Source organism: Peromyscus leucopus, chromosome 1, assembly GCF_004664715.2.
Source record: "Peromyscus leucopus breed LL Stock chromosome 1, UCI_PerLeu_2.1, whole genome shotgun sequence".
Classification (NCBI taxonomy): Eukaryota; Metazoa; Chordata; class Mammalia; order Rodentia; family Cricetidae; genus Peromyscus; species Peromyscus leucopus.
Genome location: NC_051063.1, coordinates 98,492,134 through 98,509,737, shown reverse-complemented (window position 1 = coordinate 98,509,737; position 17,604 = coordinate 98,492,134). Strand labels below are relative to the sequence as shown.

The window sequence follows — 17,604 nt, the reverse complement described above, 5'->3', positions numbered from 1 at the left end:
ACTGCATTATTTTAGAAAGTTGGCGCTCATTTCCAAGAATCATGGGGAATGTGGGGAATGAGCAAGAGAGATAACTAATATGGGAAAAAATGTAATTTCCAATGTCATTACCCACAAACAATATGGACTAAGGAAATGTAGAAACTGAGCTTTAAAAATGTGTATATATGAGCAACACTAAATAGACTGAGTATATATCATGCTCTAACATGGACATGCATACATACACACCAATACCTATGTAACAAGTTAAAGAATAAGAGGACATGAGTTTGAGAGGGAATTGGGGGCATGGAAGGAGTTTGAAGGGGAGATGTAGTAGAAGTAAATACAAGACTCATATATGGAATTATCAAAAATATAAATTAAAATAAAATAAGAAATTTGAAAATCAAGAAACAAAGCTGTTCACTAGTATAAAAGATATTATATTATGAAATCATGTTTGGCATCCTTATGTGACAAAATTAGGGCTTATATTAGCAAAAGTTCACTGAGCCATCTGTTTCTAAGCAGCTAAGGAAACCACACAAAATGGAAGTCTGGAATTCCACATTGGGAAGTGGCTTCATCTTGGTGGGTATTCTGGATGGTAGTAGCTTTCCTGAACTTCTCTGTGCTGCAATCACAGTCTTGTACATTTTGGCCCTGATCAGCAATGGACTGCTGCTCCTAGTCATCACAATGGATGTCCGTCTTCATGTGCCCATGTATCTCCTACTTGGACAACTGTCTCTCATGGACCTTCTCCTCACCTCAGTTATCACTCCCAAGGCTGTTGTTGATTTTCTACTCAAAGATAATACCATCTCATTTGGGGGCTGTGCCCTTCAGATGTTCCTAGAACTGGTACTGGGCAGTGCAGAGGACCTCCTTCTGGCCTTCATGGCCTATGACAGGTATGTGGCCATTTGTCAACCTCTGAACTACACAATCTTAATGAGTCACAAAGTCTGCTGGCTCATGATAGCCACATCATGGATCCTGGCATCCCTCAGTGCACTAGGATATAGCACCTACACCATGCAGTATTCCTTTTGCAAATCTCGGCAGATCAACCACCTGTTCTGTGAGATCCCTCCCCTGCTAAAGCTGACCTGTGCAGACACCTCCAGATATGAACTCATGGTTTATGTGATGGGTGTGGCAGTGCTAATTCTTCCTCTTGCTGCCATCCTGGCCTCCTACTCACTAATTCTGTTCACTGTGCTCAATATGCCCTCAAATGAGGGCAGGAAAAAAGCCCTTGTCACCTGCTCTTCCCACTTGACTGTGGTTGGGATGTGGTATGGGGGTGCTTCCTTCATGTATGTCCTGCCCAGTCAATTCCACAGCCCCAAACAAGACAATATCAGCTCAGTTTTCTACACAATTGTCACTCCAGCTCTGAATCCCCTCATCTACAGTCTGAGGAATAAGGAGGTCACTGGGGCTTTGAAGAGAGTCCTGGGAAAACGACTGTCAACACAAGCCAACCTCTAGGTAGTTCTAAATACTAACCTTCTAAACAATTTTTCCACAAAGTCAGAATTCTGGTGTGAATTAAATATCCACGGTAAATCCTAGAGTAAACGTGTGTCTCTTGATAGAGAAGTATGGGAGGGGAAGAAAGTATGAAATCCTTTGGAAATGCTCTGTGGATCTTCTTTTCAGGAGATATTAGAGAACCTGGTGCTTTGTCAAATATGGACACAAAGATAAGGTTTTTGTCAAGGTGGGCCATTTAGATGCTATAAACTAATTTTACATTAAAAAATTGGAATTGACTTTTGAAGACACTGAATAACAATTATAATAAGTATCAAAATATGTTTTCAAGTATGATTCAGACATCAATGGGAGAATATTTTTGAATTTTGTATAAATTTTTAGTAAAAAAATGAGAGTTTGTTGAATGTTCAAGTAGCATCAGCCTTCTGGATGATTTGACAGATGCCATCTATGGCTTATAGTATGTGTGTATGTGTGTGTTATATACTTTTTCATTTCTTAATTTATTTTCAGTGATAAGAACTGAACTCAACATTTACACTTCTATCTTATGAGTAATACAGTCTCACAAGATGAATAAACCAGTGCTTTTTCAGTTTTTCCTAAGATACCTGTAATTATCTCAAAAACTGTCCGTGGTCCAGAGTCTTGGTATGTGTATGTGCTTTAAACCTACACAATGGTTACATGTGTAAAAGCATCACCTGTTTACTATTAATAAGCATGATTTGTGATATTTTGTATCAGTTAAATCCATAATTAGGGTTACCATCTTTCAGAAATAAATGACAACAAACAGTGCCATGGATGTGGGGTGAGGGACACTTACACAGTGAGATGGAAGTTGTTAATGAATGTAGCCTCTGTGAAAATCAATCTAGGTATTTCTCCAAAAGCTAGACATAGAACTAACATATGACCCAGTTGTGACACCTGTAGGAAAATAACTAATGGACTCTATATCTTACCACTAAAAACTCTTGAAACTTTGTACTCATTGCTATTTTATTAACAATAATTAGAAAATGGAATCACTATAGATATCCATTAATGGATTAATAAAATGGAAGTTTGGTAAATATTTACCACAGAATTGTCTTCAACCATGGAGAAAAATTAAATAATTTCATTTAAACAGAACGAATGGTAAAAAGAAATTAAAACAAGTGACACTGGAGATATTAGACACAGGAAGACAAAGACTATATGTTCTCTCTTATATGTGAATCCTAGCTGTAAATCCTTAGCTCATGTGTTTAGGCTAGAGTATTTGTAGATCTAGGAAACTAGAAAGGGGACAGTGGGAGACATGCCTTAAGGATGGAGGTTGGCAAAACATGGTGATATGAAAGTAGAGAGGTAGAATATTGGAGGGAGGAAGGTTTAAGCAGAGAGGGTGGGAAAATGGGGGCAGGCAGGAAAGATGAAAGATGTATGAAAAAAGCCACATAGAAACCTAATATCTTGTAATTCAATTAAAAACATAATTTATAAAACATTTTGAATGAAAAATTAGTTGAAATTGGAAGAACGACAGGAAAAAACTGTAACTTATTTTTTTGCTAATTTAATATTCTCTAATATGGAAGTTTGTGTTGCATTTATGAAAACTGGATAATCGATTCATGTTCATTTTTAACTCAAAGGTAGTCTCATAGCTACTTCATAACACTAAATGAAGTTATTTTTGAGTTGCTATCATAAAAATTGAAAATATGTCAATGTTTACCAGATGCTAGGGAAAGTTGATGGTGAGCAACAGGAACAGGGAAGTATTGATCATTTGTAGGTACAGAGTTATAGTTAGGTAGGAGCAATGTGATGTTCCACTGTAAACTGATGATACATAAGAACAATGAAAAGTATTTTTTAAAACACAAAAGACAGGATTTTGAAAGTTTTCACCATAAATCCCTAATACATAATTGAGAGGATAGGTATTTAATCTTATTTTAATTAAATGGATACCTATATGAAACATAATGCAGAACAACATTAACTCATATAATATTATGCATTTTATGTAGTAGATAAAATAAGTACAATTTTCTTTCTAAAATCAGTAGAAGTCAATGTACTAGAAATAATCAAGTTCCTGTAAAATCCCAGTGATAACTCTGTACATTTAGTGGATATTCTTTCATTTTTGTAACTGGCACTCATTTTATTGAGTTGATGTGCTCATTGTAGAAGTTTACTTCACTTGTTGACATACAGTGATATGTTTCTCCTTACTGTATATATGGTGGCCTTACAGGGCAATGGTGGAATGACTCAGGTATGGTGACAGAACATGCGGTTCTGTCACCTTCTGAACCTGGATCTGAAAGCTATAAATTCCCAGTAAATAATCACCTATTTCAAAGCACTGCTATGAGGACTAAGACAGCACACATAAATAATTTCAGTGAGACAACTGGAACATAATGATTCATCATCAATTTTAACAGTTCTAAGACAAAATTGCCCTGGAAATCATAGGTTCTAGTATGTGATATCACTCAAATATTTTGTAACTGATTATATTATTGCTACTAAATATGTAATGATGTTTTATGTATGTTTGTTTATATGTTCATATTAATAAAATGTATCAATAACTTAAGTATGTTACTAATATTTACCTTGGGAAATTTCTCATGCATAGAACTATATAAATTAATGTTAAAGTCAACTGCATATTCTTTTTTTCACTCACTTTATCATCCTCATAGCCTTTGTGACTGTCTGAAATAAGATCAATATTTATTTTATATTGAGTAAACTCCAGGACAGTAGGACTCTTGTTTGTTTTACTTACCACTGTACTCCTGGTGTCTGTCTTACATCAGATACATGTAGTCATTTATCGATGGAAAAATACACAAATGCTTCCCCATTAATAGAATGTACGCAGTCAAGAGTCTTTGAAAAGGTAGTCTTTCAAATGTAGTCACATAATCAGCTGTAGGAACATTATTTGCCTTTCTTAGTCTGAGTTCTGAGACTGGAAGAATGTTTTCTCCATGTCAATTCAGCTAAAGATGAATAAGCACCAAAATGATGCCCAGTAAGATCAATAAAAGATAGCACCAGGCACCAAGTACTTTTAGAACTTCTTGTGTTGAAATGTAAGTATAAAGTCCATATTAATTTGTCTCTACTTCATTGTCTCTGTAAAGGCAACTGTAAAGATTTAATTCCTGAGCCTAGACTCCTGAGAGAACTCCAGCAACACACCTGCCCCATGCCTTTTGGCTGGGGCAGTGAAACTCCAGGGATTGTGGCCAGGGTTTTTTAGCTCAGGCTTATGAGAAGACTCCAGCAACACCTCCACACTAATCAGGAGCCTGCCACTGGGTAGTTGGGGATTACTGTGATCTATTTGTGATGTGGAAGCATGGTCCTGCCTAGTGCCATTACAGGACAAGGAGACCCACATGCAGGCCTGGGGCAGTCTGTCCTAGACTCCAAGGAGAAAGCACTGGCCCAACTATTTGTTACTTGCAGTGTCAGGCAAATAGGCACTACTATGGTGAGCAAATGTATGGTGTGGTATGGGATATATAGCGAGAGACAGAATGGCTCATGTCTTATGGACAGAGGCATATCTGAAGAGGCAAAAGAGATGAGGAATGGCCCAAGGTGGGTAACTTCATTACCACCCAGGGCCATGGTGATGTCTGGGCTTGGGCTTCTGCTTGCGCCCATGTCTGGGTTCATGGCTCTGATGCAGCCTCAGTCTCTGCTGATGTCCATGGCTCCTGTTACCAACAAAGGCAGAGAGGATAGGGCTGTAAAGAGTTGCCCCCCCCCTCCCTGACTGCAACACTAGGGAGAGTTAGTCCTGCTCCTCACTAACTGAAGCACACAAGAGAGAGGATCCTACTCTTCACCTAGACAGTACAATAGAGTTGACCCTGTTCATGGGGGGGGGGGTGAACTGGCCCTGAGGGCCTGAAAATGGGAGAGCAGGTCGTGCCCCTCTCATATGCCATGTAGTAGCAAGGGGTGAGGGGGACCTGATCCAACCCCTGACTAGCTGCAGCACTCAAGAGAATGGACCCTGTACCTCTCCAGGGCAGCTAAGTTGAGTTGACACTGTAGACAGAGCATGTGTGAGCCAGCTCTGAGGGTGTGAGAGAGACACAGCTGGTACACCCTCCCTCATCTGCAGTGTGGTGGTGGGAGTAAGGGAAAGATGCCCTACCCCTCGCCCCTACCACCTCTAGCTAATGAGGAAACTGACTTCTTTACCAGCTGCAACACTTGGAAAAGCAGGCCATGCACCTCATCTGGGCAACATAGTGGAGCTGATCCTGTTGACAAGGGCACAGGTAATCCAACCCCAAGAATGTGGACATGGGAGGCCTAGCCCCACCCCTCATCTACCTTATAGTGGTATGAGTCAGAGAGAGATGTTTTCCTCCCTCATCAACACCTAAGGTAGGTGGGAGAGCTGGCCCTGGGACCAAAAGAGTGTGAGAGCTGCCACTGCCCCCCACCAGATGCAACACTTGAGAAAGCAGGCCCAGCACCTCACTTGGGGAGCACAATAGAGCCAACTGTATTGGCAGAGGTGTGGACAAACAATCCCTGAAATTGTGAGTGTAAGAAAACTGTACCCACTACTTATATGTCATGCAGCAGTATGGATGAGGGAGAAATGCCCCCCTTATCCATCTCCCTTTACTGCATGTAACAGATGAGGGAGCTGACCTCCCCCTTACCAACTGCAACACTCAGGAAAGTGAACCCTGCTCCTCATCCAGGCAACATAGTAGAGCTGGCCATGTTGGCAAGGTGAAAGTGAGATAGCCCTAAGGGAAATGAGGGTGGGATAGCTGGGCTGGCCACCCCCACCCTGGTCTGCCATGTGGTAGTGAGTGTAAGGGAAAGATGCCCTCCCCCACTTGACTCTGCTACCTGTTGTGGACAAATCATCATGGCATGGTGGTACATTCCTATAATCCTAGCACTTGGAAGGGACAGACAGGTCACCTCTGTGGGTTCCAGGTCAGCCTGGTCTTCATGAGTTACAGACAAGGCAGGAATACAGACTGGGCAGGGCTACATAATGGAGACTATGGGGTTCCTGTCCCTTGATAGTCCCCTACCAAGGTCCAGGAAGAATCTGCAACCAGCTGATAATTAATCTTTGATGATAGGAAATGAATCTACATACACGAAACTCCTTAGTCCATACACTTTATTCTTCTGAGTCAGTTCTCTCTCTACACAGCTTCTATTCTGATCTTATGCCTAGCTTCTTTCTTGCCTGATTTCTCTCTACCTTCTTCTGCTGTCCCCTCTATGTTCTATCTTCATTCTCTCATCTTAGTTCTACTTCATCTAGGTCCTTCTCATCTCTTTCTTACCCATCTAGTCCTTCCCCATTTGGCTCTTCCTCATCTTACATCTCATCCTCAAGTTCTCTAGTCTAAATCCTCCTCTCTCTTCTTACACCTCTCAGTACTCTCCAAGTCTCTGAGGTATTCAGTTATAAACCCAAGCAACAGCAATCTTCTAGAGGAGAGCAAGGCCACCAGACTTAAATTCTTACAGGGTCATAAAGGCAGATAAGAGTTTTCCTCAGACAGTGACCATCAGGCTTTCTTTTACAACCCAAAAGGGGAGTGGTAAAGAAGAAAGTCAACGGAGAACTAATGATCTTTTAGTATATCAAAAAGGGAAATCTATGTGCTCAATCTACATTCCTAGAAGTGGTTAGGTAAAAACATGAGAAGTCTATAATATTAGTAAGGCTGTATAAGAAAGGAGGGTCTCGGCTAAAATTGCACATGAAATAAAGCTATCTGTCTGACCTAGGAGACAAGTGTTGTTTCCATAAGGATGTTACCTTAGTTCAGGAGATCATTTGGCCTTAGATGCTTGATAGGTATTTTAGATAAATACACTGTTAGGAATTCTTGGAAACACACATTGCAACAAGAAATTCACTGTAGGAACAAGTTAGTATATATACAAAAGTTAAAATATCACCAAGACTTCTTAAGCCATGTCTTGACCTTCAGAACTTTCCAAGTAGTACTTTTGTCATAGTAGCTGCATTCCATAATTTTCCTGCAGCTTGCAGCAGCTACACAGTGAGACTCTGTCTCAAAAGCAAAACCTATAAAACATAAAGTAAAAGTAAAATTTATCCACAACACCACCATCCAGAGTATATACTCTTAATATCCACATGTACATACCCATTATAAACACAAAATGTCCCACTGATATTTTCTTTGAGAATATCAATAATACTAGTGGCTACATTAATTCAGTGATTTCTTGTGTACATTGTTGTAAGAACTTTACTGCATTATTTTAATGAAGCTTCACTACAATCCCATTATGATCTTATATCAGCATTGTCTCCATATTGCAGATGAGGAAACTGAGGTTAGAAGTAATTAAATAACTAAATTCACACATATTAAACATGCACTATTCTACAAAAATAGAATCATACTTTAAATGCAATTTCATAACTGAAACTTTTTCTAATGTGAATCATATAGTAAGAAGTCGTGTCAATGACTGCATGGTTGTCTGATGTATGGGTGTTAATTTGTCCAGCCCCTCATTTTTTTAAAGGATTTATTTTTATTATTTTCAAGTATGTGTGTGTGTGTGTGTGTGTGTGCGCGCGCGCGCGCGCACGCGCGCGCGTACACATGCATGTGCACACTTGAGTATGTGAATTTGGAGGCCAGAGACATCGGCTGTCCCAGGAGCTAGAACTTCGTGGTTTTGAGCCTCCCTGCATGGGTCCTTTGAAAGTGTAATATATACTATTTACCTTGGAGCAATCTCTTGAGTCCCTACCACTTACTTTTGAACACTTAAAGTATTTCCTATGCTCTTGTGGAAAAACTCTGCCAAGTCCCAAAGACAGTGTTATTCTTTCCCTTTTACAAATGGGTACAAGGAAGCCCACTAAGTTAAATGGCCTACCCAAGATAATACAAACTATTAGTGCTGGGTCCTCTGGCATACTGACTACTATACACATATGTACACACACACACACAAAAAAAAAAAATTCCTTACTTGGACAATGAAGAATAGCTGCTCTACTCATGGTTAGGTTTTATTATACTGAAAATATATTTTAGCAAAGACAAAGAAAGCATAGAGCCGAATCCAGGAAAGGTGAGATGACACACTTCTTGTTCTTTTACCAGTGAGTCAAATAGATGGCACTACATCCTCTATGATTGCTGTGGAATAATCCTTCTGTACACTGTGAAACTGTGTTACTCTCATTGTTAATAAGAAGCTGATTGACCTACAGCTAGGAAGAATTTTCTGTGCAGCAAGAGTGCTGGGAAGAAAGGTGGAGTCAGAGGAATTGGCATGCAGAAATGGAGAAGAAACAGGAGGTGCAAAATGAGAAAGAGGTAATGCCATGTGGCAGAATGTAGATTAATATAAATGGGTTAATTTAACTTGTAAGAGTTAGTTATTAATAGGCCTGAGATATCAGCTGAGCATTTTTAATTAATATTGAGTCTGCATATCAGTTATTTGGGAACTAGTGGGCTGGATAGAGAAGTCTGCCTACATATGGCATTCCAGCATGAGGCTAGAATTTACACATAAGTCTAACAAAGCAAAAAGAAAAGATTCTAGGCACATAAAAATGGAGCCAGATTCTGCGTCCTAGTCTCATGTCTTTCATGATGGCTGCAGTATGGAGACACATCTCCCAGCAGCTGTCTGCAGGAAGAGCCAGTTATCAGTTGCTATGCACCAAGATAAGCTACACTAGAGGTGGCTGACACAGCAATTTAAGAATCATCTAATGTGATCAAAAAACAATTCAGATTCTCAATAAAGATAGATTGAAAAAAAACTCTAAACAGGTTACAGTGTGTTTAAAATATATATAGTTTTAGGAGAGAAGAGAGAAAGGATATCAATAGTCAGATTAAAAATTAATTTAAAAATAATAAAGTCCTTAAAAAGAATAGAGCAATAAAAATATAATAAGACATGAAAAGAAGGGAAAAATACATAGTCTGTATTCTGTATGTTGTTGTGTTGTCTTTAGATTTTCTGATTGATAATGAAGTTACATCAGCTACTAAGACACACTGGATTATAAAAACTGCTGGACTAAACCAACCTATATATATTTAAAATATCTTGACTTCAAAATGAAAGACAAAATAAATGTTACTTTGGAGAAGTTATGCTTTTATTTCCATAGGAAATGAGAGGCTGTGGATTCATTCCAAGTTGATGTGGATCAGGTTTAATTGAGGAAGAACCCCTGAAATCCTGGCTACAGACTCAAAAAAAAAAAAAAAAAAACAATAGAAGAATTACAAGACACATAACATATATTTTACGTGCTCAAATATAAGACAAAAAATTATCTTTAACTGCTTGTACACTTGACATATTCCACACTTATAATGTATGTTACCTTTAAAAGTTTATGTATTTTCAGAACAAGGGCACAAACACCAATGAAAAATGATGGCCCAGATGATCTAGCATTTAAAAATGCCTCTGTTATAGTCTCCTTAAAATTCTGCATCTAAAACAGCTTCAAAGCTGCTGGCTGAGATGGTCCAACCTCAGAGACTACTCCAGCTGGGATTTCACTATTATCCCGATTTTCCTAAGGTTTCCCAAAAGATAACAATGCTCCTAGGCAATAGGAAGTACTCCAGAGAACAATACACACATTCCCCAAATATTGGTTATGGATGTTTGTTATCATTTAAGGGGGATTGGTTACAAGTTGTTACTGGTAATGGTCAGGTAAAAAGCAGAACAAAGGAGATTAGATTCAGGGATTTTGTCCTGAAAAGGAAAAGGGGGGATAGTAATGATAGGATAAAAGGGTATACCGATTATTAAATCTACTTTTAAACTAAAAGAACAAATACAAGTCTTAAATATTTCACATTGGTATGGATTTTGGGTTACTCATACAAATTTAAAGTTAGTTTTGCTATATTATGTGTATGTTTCTACTCTTGTTTGGCGTGCTGTGCCTATGCAGGTCATTGAACAATGTAATATAAGTTTCTAGTCTTTGAAAGTTATTATTACAAACTATTTAGGATAATAAAGAAATTCAGGTTAGTCTTTAGTCACCAACTACAATCAAATTTGTAGTCATGTGAGATATGTTTCAATGTCAGAGATATATTTTAGATAGACAAGTGGTCTTCAAACACTTCAGAGATCTACAGAATATGGCATTTAACATGTTTTAATAATATAAGCCTTTTTATGACAATAAGACAGGTCTGCTTCTGCCAGTACCAATCTACTTTAAAGAAGATAATGGGCATCAAAGAAACTTCATATGGAGTTTGCTTTCTCTTTTTCTTTTCTTTTTTTTTTTGGGGGGGGGAGGGGTTCAAGACAGGGTTTCTCTGTGTAGCTTTGTGCCTTTCCTGGATCTAACTCTGTAAACCAGGCTGGCCTTGAACTCCTGCCTCTGCCTCCCGAGTGCTGGGATTAAAAGTGTGTGCCACCACCACCCAGCCTGGAGTTTGCTTTCTTTGTGGCAAAAGTTAGCCATGGGCAAGAAGAAACTGCCCTTGCCTCAAATGCTGGCAGTATACTGTCCAAACTGGACCAGCAGGAAACAAAAAAGTGACTGCCAAACTTTGCCAAGACAAGGTAGGATAATCCTTCAAAATTTCCTGCTTCTCAGAAATGTCTTTCAAATATACCAGAACTGAAGGCCAAAGTTTGATACTCCAATGTTACAGAAGAACCTAGGGTAACTGTCCAGGTCAGATTTCCCTGTCATCAGGTAATATTTCACCCTTCTGAGATTTTTGATAGAGAAAAAGACTAAATTAAATTAGAGTTTAAGTTTTCCTTACTTATAATAAAAGGTAAATTAAGTATAAAACTTTAGAATCACAAAGATAGTTAATAGAGCCGGGCGTTGGTGGCACACACCTTTAATCCCAGCACTCGGGAGGCAGAGCCAGGCAGATCTCTGTGAGTTTGAGGCCAGCCTGGGCTACCAAGTGAGCTCCAGGAAAGGCGCAAAGCTACACAGAGAAACCCTGTCTCGAAAAACCAAAAAAAAAAAAAAAGATAGTTAATAGAGTATTTTCTCTAATTTTGCTAAGTACAAATGGATAGGATATTGTACCTATAATTCTTACTTGATAACTGTTTTGTTGTATATAATTTTACTGTGTTAAAGTTAAAATCTTCCTTCTTATTTAGACAAAAATGGGAAAATGCTGTGGAATAATCCATCTGTACACTGTGAAAGTGTTTTGCTTTCATTGTTAATAAAAAGCTGATTGGCTGATAGGTTGACAGAATTTTCAGGGCAGAGAAAATTCTGGGAAGAAGAAGGGTGGAGTCAGAGAGGTCAGTATAGAAACATGGAGAGGAAACAGGAGGTGCAAGATGAAAGAGAGGTAATGCCACATGCCAGAATGTAGATTAATATAAATGGGTTAATTTAAGTTGTAAGAACTAGTTAGTAATAAACTTGAAGTATCAGCCAAGCATTTATAATTAATATTGAGTCTCCATGTCAGTTATTTGGGAGCTGGTGGGTGAAGGGAGAAAAATCTACCTACATTTGATTGATTAGAGATTATCTATCTATACTTGAACAGCTTAGGCTAATTTCTGTCATCCCAGCAATGTGGTGGAAATCTAGTAGAGTCACTGTCTCAAGAGTAAATATAAAATGTAACAGTTTTTTCTCACTGTATCTAGAATAGTAGTTTCACATATTAGTGTATATTAGGCTAGCAAGAAAATAAACTTCTCTTACTTATCTTTTACCTTTTACATTCTTAGAGCTTTATGTTTCTAGATGTTCCTTGAGCCTTGGAGATGTTCTGTTTTATGATGAGTACCAACAGTCAGTCTTTAGGAGTTCTTTGATCAGTTAAGTATCTCTGCATTGATTGCTCCCTGATGAAGAAAGATTGTTTTATAAGTTATGATCAGCTTAAATCTATGGGTGTAGATATAAGTATGTAGAAGACAACTAGATCACATGACTATTTAGAAAAATATCAACATTGGATCTTACTCTAAGGCATCTGATCCCAACCACCATGATATTTTCACTAGGTTTATGGTACTAGACCTGAATCTCACCCTGTGGTGCAGATCTGAAATCCAGTTGCTTCAGTTGGTTGCTACCATAATAACCATGCCATTATTGTACCAATTGGCATATCTTCCCTCATAAGTCAGGTTTGGGGTTTTGCTATTTAATACATTTTAACATGAAATTGATTTATAGATCAATTTATAGAAGATCAAAAAACAGAAGATAAAATATTTATTAAAATTTTAGTTATAAGTAAAATGGAAAAAAAGAGTTTTCTGTCCTGCATTCACTCCAATGTCTTTGTCTTCTGCTCCTTGCTTTTTGGAGAAAACATTACATTGTAAATCTTTGGGATAATGGCAAAGACTGAGATCTTCTTCAGTGTAACCCCTTTCCAGACATATATGAAAAACAGGGAAATCCAACTTCCCAGAAATTCTCTGTTGTGTTGGGTGGAATGTAGTAAAATCAGAATCTTGAACAGGAAATCAATGTCTTTCCTCTTTCCACTGTTGGCATATCTACATAATAAATTTGACATTCCTTACACATGTGCCCAATTTCCTTCTCTCCTCTCCCTTTTCTAAAACCACCTCAATATGAGGGTGTGAAATGTATGCTAGTCTCTTTCTGTCTTTAAAATCTGGCTCCACACATACTGTCTGCTTGATTCTATCTTGTTTATCACCATATATGTTTGATTTCTTTGTGAAAGCAGACACTCCTTCATTGCATATTGGGGTGAAACTATCTGCCAAACAGAATTCATATTCTTCACGCATTGTCTGATCAAAATTATTTTCCAAGATAACATTTATTTTCATTTCTCTATTTGGTTGTTTTTCTTTTTGCTCTTGTTTCTTCATTTTTAAAAGCTTGGTTTCATTGACCAATGTATAGTCCATGTCCACTGTTTCTCCTTCTAATGATGATGGACTGATATTTTCTGTATCTATTGACAAGTTTTATAGTAAGTGGGCTCCAGCACTGGGGAAGACCATTAATACCTCTTCTCCCTCTGCAGTCTGCATAGCACCTATGTCACTATGAAAGCCAGATAACATGGAAAAAGTTTCTTAGTTGGTTTTAGATTGATTTCTATATGTACTTCATGCAAAGTGTGTGGTGTCTTCAGCTCTGGAATATTTCTGTGTCATTATAATAACCAAAGATAAAGGCAATAGCCTTTATTGTTTAGGGTTTCACCAGGGTCTCCTTCACAATAACTTTGTACATAATACTGCCATTGCATTTAAACATCAACAACAGCTGTGGTTACCTGCACACTAGGTCAAAAGATGAACCCTGCCAGAACTCCAACCTGGATGAAGAGGAGCTCATAAGTCTCTATACCTAAATGTGGTACTATTGGAAGTTCATAGCTGCTGGTGGAAAAAGAATAATTCTTCTGTGGGAGTGTGGCCACTGGCAGGTTGCCCACATTCCTATAGATGATCCCAGACCCACATACATATTGGTAGCACCAACTGGATTTAGTAGGCATTTAAACAATCAATTAAGAGAGCACATGAAGTCCAGGATGTTTACTTGGGGTAAGTATGTGGAGAGTTGGAGGGAAAATAGAGGCAGACATGATCACATTTCATTGTATACATATATGAAATTATTAGTAAATTTTAAAAGAAAAAATAGAAGCCTAAAAATAAACAGGAAAATAAAACAACGTGAGATCTGAATTTTTTAGTTCATATATTCAAAATGATATATCTCTTCTCCTTCATGATATATTATAAGCATAGTAAGACTTTCAGGAAATGGGGACGCTTAAGGAATATATATCTCTGCCTAGCCTCATGATCCATGTGACAGCAGTGAATAGCTACCTTGTCCTCAGGGAGGTTTAACAGTGTCATCTTTCTAGCTGACATGGCCTCCTCTGACAATTCTACTTCTGGTATCTAAATCTTAATGAATCCTCCTAGACATGTGCCTGACCTTGTATTTTTGAACACTTCTCCCATTAAAATATCTGTGTGGTATTAGTTCCTGTCTGTCCCACAGGCCTTTGCCTGGGAACTTCCTAACTGAGAAGAGGATGCCAGGAACTAGACAAGAAGCAAGAAACCTCCATGGATCCTCTGCCAAGCAGTTAAAGATGCCCATGGCCCCTGTGAGGGCTCCAAACACACCTTTTCTTGTACCTTTTTTGGGAGCTATTACAAACTTCGAAGGAGGCAGACAATTAAATTGGATGAAATAATGTCTTCTATCATTGTCCTTAAGCACCTATTTTTGTACCTTTCCACGCTATTCATTTCTAAATTTCTCATTTCTACCCTCTCATTCATGTGCCTATGTTGTCATGACCACAAGACTGAACTGCTCATAGTTCTGGAAATATACAGAACCTGTCTAAGCTATCAGTACTCTCTACTGGAATGTTCTCACCCCTCATCTGTTGTTGTTGTTTTTTAATCCTCCTTTCTTACAGAATCTACCTACCATTAGTCATTAATTCCATTAATATGGCTGGGAAAAAAGTTGAATCAAGGTTTCCTATCTCTTAATTTTCAGCTTCAAAAAATTAAATTGAAGATTTTATTTGTTTATTACAGCAATAGGATGCATAAGAAAACAGACTGGTTTAATAGCAGAAATATATTATCTCGTAATTGATACCATTATAAAACTAATATATTCTTTCTGGTGAATTTTTTCCTGCTGGGATTATTAGAGTTTGTGAATACCAAGACAACTCCATGCATAATGTTTGTTGGCAGCAAACACTCCACATTTCTCCTTCATTACTGTGCTCAAGTCTGGTCAGTTATTTAGCTCTGGGACTTCTCATTATGCAATTCTTTTCATTTGCTTGGGATTATTTCATTTCTTCCAAAGGAACAGTTCTCAGGAAGTATCTGTAATACTGTACTTATTAGTAAATTGTGTAAATTTAGTTACTTGTAAAATTAAGCTACTTTAACTTTGAAAATGTTATTTGTATGTATTAGTTATTTAAAATCATAAGCTTTATGCACTGAGGGAAGGCTAGCAGGGAACGGGAGGAATGATGAGAGGGGGATCTGTGGTTGCTTTGTAAAATAAATAAAAAATTCTTAGTAAAGGAAAAACTAAAATTATAAGCTTTATTGTAAAACTGTCATAAAATATAACAAGTATTGAACCCAAATTTACAATCACCCCGAAGTATTGTTCCTGCCCTCTGTTCCATTTCTTGTTGGTCCTCTGTAACTTTCTAAACTGGCCCCTCAGAGAAATCTTACAGGCATATATATATATGTATATATGGTGTGTCAGTATTTTCCTCTCAGTTGCATAGAATCTATGAAAGCTTGATAATATAAACCAATCATCTCACTTTATGGAAGGTGAGAAACATAGATCCCACATTCAAGAGTGAGAGAAAGTTAGGTGTTCAGAACTGACTAAGCAACAGAAGACATCAGGAAATCAAGCCAGGAAATACACCCAAGGGGATTCATTAACTTTCTATTTCTAGGTCAGCATTTCTAGTGGGAGGCCTTTTCAGCTGGGAGATAAGTCCCTCTGAAGGTAAGCATAAGAGAAAGTAACAGGAGGAGACCATGGGGTCAGAAGGCAAAGCAGAGTGCTCCTGGATGAAGCACTGGCTAACTCTGGGCCCAGAGACATTTAGATGGAGACCAAAGAGGCCTTTTAGTCAATTCTTAGAATTTCTACTTTCTTTGTGCACCTTTGAATTTGCTCACCAACAGCAGCAGCAGGATGAAGAAATCTGAGCTTCAGGATCCAAGAGCAACCTGAAAAGGGACAGGATGTTAGAGGGACTCCACCTATGCAACCTGTCAAGTGGAAGCTGTTTCTACTCATTCACTGTAGTAGAACAACGGGAAAGCCACTGTCTAGCTACATAGGAAACTTGCCAAAGGTGGTTAACTGCCCGGATGTCCTACACTGCCATCTCTAGAACACATCTGTAGGTAAAAGGAAAGAGAACATCTCTGACACCTGACATTGGATAGACTCCTGTTGTATATCACCAACTTATAAAACAAAGCAATTAATCACTGCTGTGGAAAAACATACCTGCCTATCCCACCTGTGTTGGAATATCCTCTAATTTCAAGCAGCCTAAGGGAAAGTGGAGTGGTCAGGCAGCTGGCCCCCTCAACACTAGAGGTAAGGAATTTGTCTCTCATTTAATGAAATGTGAAGCCTCCAAGTATGTTGTGACTTAAGTAGGCTGTAAATCAGACCCCAGTGTGGTGATATTTTGTGTGTGCTGTAACAAATAAAGCTTGCCTGAAGATCAGAGGGCAAAGCCAGTCACTACTAGTCATAGAGGCCAAGCAGTGGTGACACATACCTTTAATCTCAGCGCTTGGGAGGAAGAAGCAAGAAAATCAGGAATTCAAGGCCACCCTGGGCTACACAAGATTGATCCAGTCTAAAAGAGAAACAGAGCCAGGCAGTGGTGGCACACACTTTTGATCCCAACACTTGGGATCTCATGCCTTTAATCCCACCAGTTTAGTCCCAGGTTGATATAGGAAGTGATATGGATGGGCAGAGAAAAGGAAATATAAGGCAAGAGGAGAAAAGAGCTCATCCCCCTTTCAGGCTGAGGATATGGTAGAAGTAAGAACTAGTGGCTGGCTTCTCTGCTTCTCTGATCTTTCAGCTTTCACTCTGATATTTGAATCTGGGCTTTTATTAAGACCAATTGCGATTCATGATATACCCACAAAGACTTAAACTAGAGTATTAGTATCCCATTCCTTTGGGTTCTATTGCCCTTTCAGTCTCACTATTTTAGTTTTTTTAAATACCAATAGATATTTAAATACCAATAGACTAATAAAACTTCTGTGTTATGGTTTAGAGCTTAGTACCGCTTTCTAGTCAGTAATATTAACACCTGTCTTTAGAACTTTCATCAAGTGCAATTTAAAGCCAGAAATTTGGAAATAAAGAATGAAAGTTGTCATCTTTTTGGAGTTATGTTTGTATCATAAGGGGTTTCTTATACTACAACATGGAGTCCATATTAACAATATTTCACCAAGCCATCTTTCTCTAGGCAATCAAAGAAACCTAGCAGA

General features: G+C 38.3%; 1 protein-coding gene across 1 annotated transcript; it reads left to right on the top strand.

The window, feature by feature from the left end:
- The first annotated feature begins 534 nt into the window (after positions 1-534).
- LOC114710260 (olfactory receptor 2AG1-like) lies at positions 535-1,482 on the top strand. The gene has a single exon (XM_028894364.1). The coding sequence runs from the start codon at positions 535-537 to the stop codon at positions 1,480-1,482; it is 948 nt and encodes a 315-aa protein (XP_028750197.1).
- The last annotated feature ends 16,122 nt before the right edge of the window (positions 1,483-17,604 follow it).

Bases quoted from the DNA above. Each gene is read 5' to 3' on its own strand.
- LOC114710260 (XM_028894364.1), top strand. From the start codon at position 535: ATGGAAGTCTGGAATTCCACATTGGGAAGTGGCTTCATCTTGGTGGGT.